Below are 6,379 nucleotides of genomic sequence, written 5' to 3' on the forward strand. Positions count from 1 at the left end.
ATCAAAACTCTATGAAGTATAATCAACAGAGGTTAGTTTGTTATATTCTATGTCTTACTCAAGAATAGGAGCAAAAAGCAAGGTCTGAAACCCCAAACCAAACACTACCTGAAATGATTTACCATGGGGAATTCTAAGCGTTCTTTACTTCTGTGTGTTCCATATGAACAGGTATGTTGAAGAACATTAAAATCACTGGCAACACACAAAAGATTTCCTTTTACTGAGGGCTTTTTTGGCCAAGTTCTATGCAAAGACTGCTCTGCAAAGCAAAAGCAAGGTTCAGGAGTAACCTCCTCCCTCCACAACAAAACAGAGCTCCAGAACTGAGCATTAAATCCAGGACAGTGTCTAATTAAGCCCAAGCATCTGAATTCACCCCAGCACAGTTCAGCAGTTTGGAGGCAGAGGGCTGCAGTGTTCCTCAACAAACAGGGACTAACAAAGCCTGGTTATTTACATGCACCTTGTTTTAATACAGATGTTGGGTTTAGGTGACCCAGCAACATAGGAAGACACTCGGATTCAAGCCTGTCACCCCACGGGCACAGCTCAGACCCCTCAGCCATGCTCTGGCTTTGGTCCCAAAGGGGGCCAGTCCCATTCCTGCCTCCCAGCTCCCTCCAGGAACCCACCAGACCCACACCCCTGGTTCTGGCTCTACAACAGGGAGGGCAGGGAGCACTTAGTCAGAATTAAACAGCCTTTCTCCTTCACTATCTGTATCCACCATCAATCAACACGACTACAAGCAATAACGATCTGGTACTCTGAAAAGGGGTCTGGGTTCCCACCTGAGTAACAGGCAGCTTCCCAAAGACAGGAGTTAGCAATAGCCTCTTAAATACTAAGAACTGCACATGGAGGTCCACAAAGCCACTACACAGATTTTGGTAAGGGAAGTGTTAAGTAAGGAAGTCACCTCAACCTACAGGACCTACTGAACAAGCTTGTAACACCACCAAAAAAAACCTCTGCTCTGACACAGCCTCTCCTGACTCTGCTGAAAAGATTAATTCTTCTGACCACAGTGGTACTGTCAGTCAGGAAAACAGATGAATCTCATACTCCACAAACACTAAGTAGACTCGTAGATTGATTTAAGTTGGAAGGGACCTTAAAGCTCATCCAGTCCCAGCCCCCTGCCACAGGCAGGGAGCACTTCCTCTACAGCGACACCTTCCACTAGAGCAGGTTGCTCCAAGCCCCTGTGGCCAGCCTGGCCTTGAACACTGCCAGGGATGAGGCAGCCACAGCTTCTCTGGGCACCCTGTGCCAGCGCCTCAGCACCCTCACAGGGAAGAGCTTCTGCCTCAGAGCTCATCTCAGTCTCCCCTCTGGCAGGTTAAAGCCATTCCTGTTGGCCTGTCCCTACATCCCTTGTCCAAAGCCCCTCTCCAGGTTTCTTGTAGCCCTTTTAGGCACTGGGAGACTCTTCTCCAGTAGCTTCAAGGGAAACATAGTTTGAGGAGAAAGACAGGAAGATTAATCTCCTCAAATAACTGGAATCAGCGCTGAACACCCAGCACACCCACTGACATTAACCTAATCCTCTAAGGGAAATGACTGTCTGCAGGTTTCCTCAATCACCTTGTCACAACTTCCTAGGAAAAGACACTTGCAAAGAGAAAAGTATAAAAACAAACAAAAAATAAAATGGCAGTTCATATCAAACAGCCACAGTCTTGAAGGGTTTAACCAGCTGATGCTGAAAGATTCCCGACTGATGGAAAATTCTTGGTGAGAACTTCCAGAACAATAGGACAGGAATGACATCAGGACAGGCACCTGAGGGCACAGGTGGGTACAGTCCAATCCAAGGCAAAGATTTCAACCTTGGGATAAACCCCTCTTGAACGGTCTCTAGTGAGACAGTTTGACAAGTCTTGTTTGCAGCTGAGTACAGAACACAAGGGCTTAGTGAAGTACTTGTGCTCCTCCCAGCCAGGCTGCAGAAAGGTAGATCCAAGTATCTGCTCTGCAGACTCAGGTGGGAGAGAAGGTGTCAGCCTGGAAAGCAATGGCAGTACTGGAAGTCATTATGTGAAAAGGACAATCCTGAATACAGGCACTGAGTATCTTGAACGTAATCCTGAATACTGAGAAGGATGGATTAAACCATCACCAGCTCTATAGAGAAGTTAGATAGTCACTGATTTACTACTACCCTCACTGTTGCAGATATTCTTGAAAGAGAAGGCCTGGCCAGGAGCAGAAGCCATCACTGTTCCACCAGAGACTGTCAGAGTTCCAAGAGTCTTGAAATATCCCCAAAAATCCAGTGAAATTTTATAGGTTGAAGACCCTAGACCAGGGTAAGCAAGTGAAGCACTGCAAAGACCACAGCACCTCCTAGACTGGATTTTAACCTTTACTTCCCTCCCCCTGTGCCAGAGGTTCTCACCTTCCTCATGATCTTCCGCCCATAGAACATCACCTTGTCCCGCTTGCGAAATCGGTACTGAGGCACCTGAGGCTGAGGTTGTTCTGAAACACAGAAGCACCACATCAGAGACCACCACCTGCAGCTCCACACTGAGGGGAAGGACACTGAGCACAGGCTGGCAACTGTGCTACCACTGTAACAGCCATGGCTCCAGTCTGCTAAGCAGCAAGCTTTGGAACGTAAACCAACACAAGATACCTCATTACCCAGCTCTGGTCAGCCAAGGCAGTCTAGGGAAGAGCTGGCTTGAGGCTCTACCTAATTACCAGGGGAGAGAAAAAGGCTCTCTCCATGGATATAAGGCTCAGGTAATTTTAATCTCACACAGCAAACCTCCAGTTCACCTGTTTCTCATTACTGTGGCAGTGAAATCATAGCAGGGTTGAAATTCCTTGCATGATTTGCAACTGCAGAGAAATAAAACCCTGCAGCATCTTGCACGTGACAGGAATTCTGTGTTCAGACCTGGGTACGTGAATCAACACAAGTTCTTTACCCTTTCAAAGCTGTTTTCCTGCCAGAAGCACAACTTTCACAGCTAACATCTACCATGTGTAGATACTAGCTGTAGATAAACACACTGAAGATAGCAGAGAAAACTGTTTAAAACACACATAGTTTTGAGTACTTACTAGACTGTCTCACTCTTCTGTAAACGACAAACACCACAACTGCTATGAGTAGTAATGCGACTGCAGCTCCAATTGCAATTCCAGTCAGCTGTGAGAGGAATGTAGTGGGGAAAGAAGTCAGTAACTTCTAATATTGAGAATTATTAAGTACTCTGTGGAGAGCTGAAGCTCAGAGAGATGTCTGTAAGTCAAGCACGTTCATAAATAGCTAATTCACTCATAAGCTCACATGGCAGATATTCATCATTTTTCCCCCAGAGATCTGTGATCAACTTTATGTCCATGAGATGAAACAACAGGAATTAACTCCTGCCTCATGCACAGCAAAGAAACAAACACTCAGTCTTTGGCTGTGACTTAGGAGAGCTCCTAGACCCTGAAAGCAGCTACCCCCTAGTTATGCACAGCCATTCCTCCCCCAGCTGATGGAAGCTGCACTTTACCATAGTGGTCTGTATCCTGTCTTCTACAAACCGGAGAATCCGCGTCCCTCCTGCTGGCAGCACAGCCTGGCAATGAAAGGAAGGTGAGATTAGTCTCCCATCAGCAAAAAGCCTCCATAAAAGCATCTCAACACCCGGTCTGCTGCATACAACACAACCTGATTGTATTTTCCAACATCTTTATTTCAACTACAGCCCACTTTGCCACCAGAGGACGAGGGAGAGGGGTCATCAGTGGAGCGTCAGTTCACCGCGTTCCTAAGCAGTCCTAAACCAGGGTCAGACAGTGAGGGGATAACATTTTCTGGTGATTCTGTGTTACTCAGAGCAGCAAGGATAAGAACTGAATGAAAAGGGCTTTAAGAGACTGAAAAAATAAGTCATAAAGCAGCATAAAAAGACAACCAAGCATATGGGAACAAGCCCTAACTGCAGATATAGTGTCCTGGGACCTGTGCTGACTACTGGTGATCAGGAAAAAACCTGGCAGTTAAAACAGGCTCACAAATGCCAGCCCAAAACTTAACAGAATGGGGAGGAGTGGAGGAAGCAAACCAAATATTAGAACAAGCAGGAAACAATGAGAGTACAGGGACAGATACACCCCCTGTAAGTCTTCAACCTTACAAGGACCTAAATCAACAGGCAGCTCTGGGCCCAGTGTTTGCCCTCAGCTCCTGAGCTGGATGACATCCTCGTTCAGCTTTGCCACCAAGAGGAAAATGAAGTGCACACCAGGAGCCACCAAACTAGTCCTGCTCATGGAATTCATTCCAGTTCTACAGCATAAATAAAACTCCTGCCTGAGCAGTCAACTCAAACAGAGCAGCCTGTCATCTCAGGCTGCTTTAACATGGCATATCAACACGTTGCCTTCCCAGCATGAGTCAAACTAACCTTAACACCAGACTTGTCAGACTATTATTAGTGGGACTGTAGTGGAAAGTCACAAGAATTTGAAAAAACAAACGAAAAGCTGAAAAATTGTTAGCAAAAAATCCAGTACATGCTGGTAAAATGTTCTTGGTGTGTCTGTTGTGGTCACTGCATTGATTTCCCCTTGACAGTGTCAGGGACACACTCAGTTCTGCTACTGTCCAGGCCTGTGGGGTCTCAAATAACAGCAACCATAGTAGTTGCCAGCTGATAGTCACATTGCTGCTGTCAGGAGAAGAAACAAATCCAGAAGCAAAAGAATAAACCACGTACACACACAGCCTGAGCCCTCACATCTCAGTACAGAAAAGCATTGAGGGAAAGAAGAAATTCAGACCTGCAAGAAAAACCAAGTGGTTCTTGCAAGGTTTCCCATGAACACCAGTGAGAACATGGTATTTGCCCTCTGCACCTGGTGGGGTGTCCTCTCAAACACTAACAATCCTCCAGGAACAGCAGAGAAAGGAAGCAGACAGGCTGCACCCGTACAGACATGGCAGCAGCTACTGGTACAGAACAGCATTTGAGCTCTGCAGGGCCACCCAACAGCCCGAGTCCGCAGCACCTCTCACAGGAGGGCTCCAGAAGCACTGAGGCCCCAGAATTTCCTCTGTGCCTTACACAGAGCAGCTCCAGTGCCTAAAGGGGCTGCAGGAAACCTGGAGAGGGGCTTTGGACAAGGGATGTAGGGACAGGACAAGGGCAATGGCTTGAACCTGCCAGAGGGGAGATTGAGATGAGCTCTTGGGCAGAAGCTCGCCCCTGTGAGGGTGCTGAGGTGCTGGCACAGGGTGCCCAGAGAAGCTGTGGCTGCCCCATCCTTGGCAGTGTTCAAGGCCAGCTTGGATTAGGCTTGCACAAAAGCTCAGCGCTCCCTGCAGCTCCCACACGGCTCCACTCACCCACAGCCCAACTACAGCTACTGGATTTTCACAGAACACTTCTGAGCAGTGTGCAGGGGGGTTGTGTGTAGTTTTTAGTTGTGGGAAGGATTCTTTCCCGCTGTGAGCCTTGTCCTTCATTGCTATGACAAGCACCAGGAGCCTTGCTGGACGATGAGGTTTGTATTTATGAGCAAGAACAAACTCTAGAAGAGCTGGTGGCCAAAGAACACCACATTCTGCTGTCTTTAGACTAAGAAACCTACTGTTGAAGCAAAAGGCACTTTGATCAGATCATCATGCTAACAGCTTGGAACATGAAGCAGTGTGAGTGGTCTGCAGTAACAAACAGACTAAAATTAAAGATAAAATATTAAAAACATACACACACCAAAAAAATGGGGGTAAGTCTGAAGGTTTTGGAAGGATAAAACTCTTGCAGGAAATGTGCTTTCAAAGTAAAGGCAGCTAAAGATGTTAGCCAAATGTTATCAAATGCAGCACAGCAGCTTTCAGCTTCTGCAGGCAGCAATGGGGAAATAAAGGCATCCAAAACCAACAACAAAGCAAATCCTACCTCGAGGCTGGTGCTGTTTGTGTCTTCATCCATGTCTGGAGATAGGACAGGAGCAGAAACAAAAACAAAACAAGAGCCAGTTAAGAGATGGCCTCTCTCTCCAACCCAAACTCTTCTGAACTCCACAACACAAAGCGTCACCAGAACAGCTCCTCCTGGCCGGCAGAACCAGCCAAGTCAGCAGAAACTCTGTGGGCTTTTACTTGTCTCTTTTTCTCTGTGTTGAGCAAGAGAACCCAGTACCCTTTCGAGGGGAGGCTCTGCGACCAGCACCGACAATACACAAGTCCTCTGGGGAGCGTGTGACGGGGCTCGGCTCTGCTCCGCCTCAGAGGAGCCGCCCATCCGTACAGCACCCCAAGTGCTGGGGGCACCCACGGCAGCAGCACCCGCGGAGCAACCTCAGGGGGCCGGGGGCTGTAAGGAAACAAACACTGCCCCGTCCCTGGCAGTGTTCAAGGCCA

At 47.6% G+C, this 6,379-nt stretch overlaps 1 protein-coding gene across 1 annotated transcript in view; it reads right to left on the reverse strand.

Annotated features, from left to right (window-relative positions):
* Positions 1–5,948, reverse strand: part of LOC104410065 (patatin-like phospholipase domain-containing protein 7) — a 73,520-nt gene extending 67,572 nt beyond the window's left edge. Inside the window, exons 1-4 of the mRNA XM_010020123.1 lie at positions 5,916–5,948; positions 3,522–3,587; positions 3,079–3,166; positions 2,405–2,487 (exon numbers count right to left, since the gene is read on the reverse strand). Of these exons, the coding sequence (XP_010018425.1) occupies positions 2,405–2,487; positions 3,079–3,166; positions 3,522–3,587; positions 5,916–5,948 (270 nt within the window). The remainder of the gene's footprint in view (positions 1–2,404; positions 2,488–3,078; positions 3,167–3,521; positions 3,588–5,915) is intronic.
* Positions 5,949–6,379: the final 431 nt, after the last annotated feature.

This window comes from Nestor notabilis, unplaced genomic scaffold (assembly GCF_000696875.1).
Source record: "Nestor notabilis isolate BGI_N333 unplaced genomic scaffold, ASM69687v1 scaffold11258, whole genome shotgun sequence".
Taxonomy (NCBI): Eukaryota; Metazoa; Chordata; class Aves; order Psittaciformes; family Psittacidae; genus Nestor; species Nestor notabilis.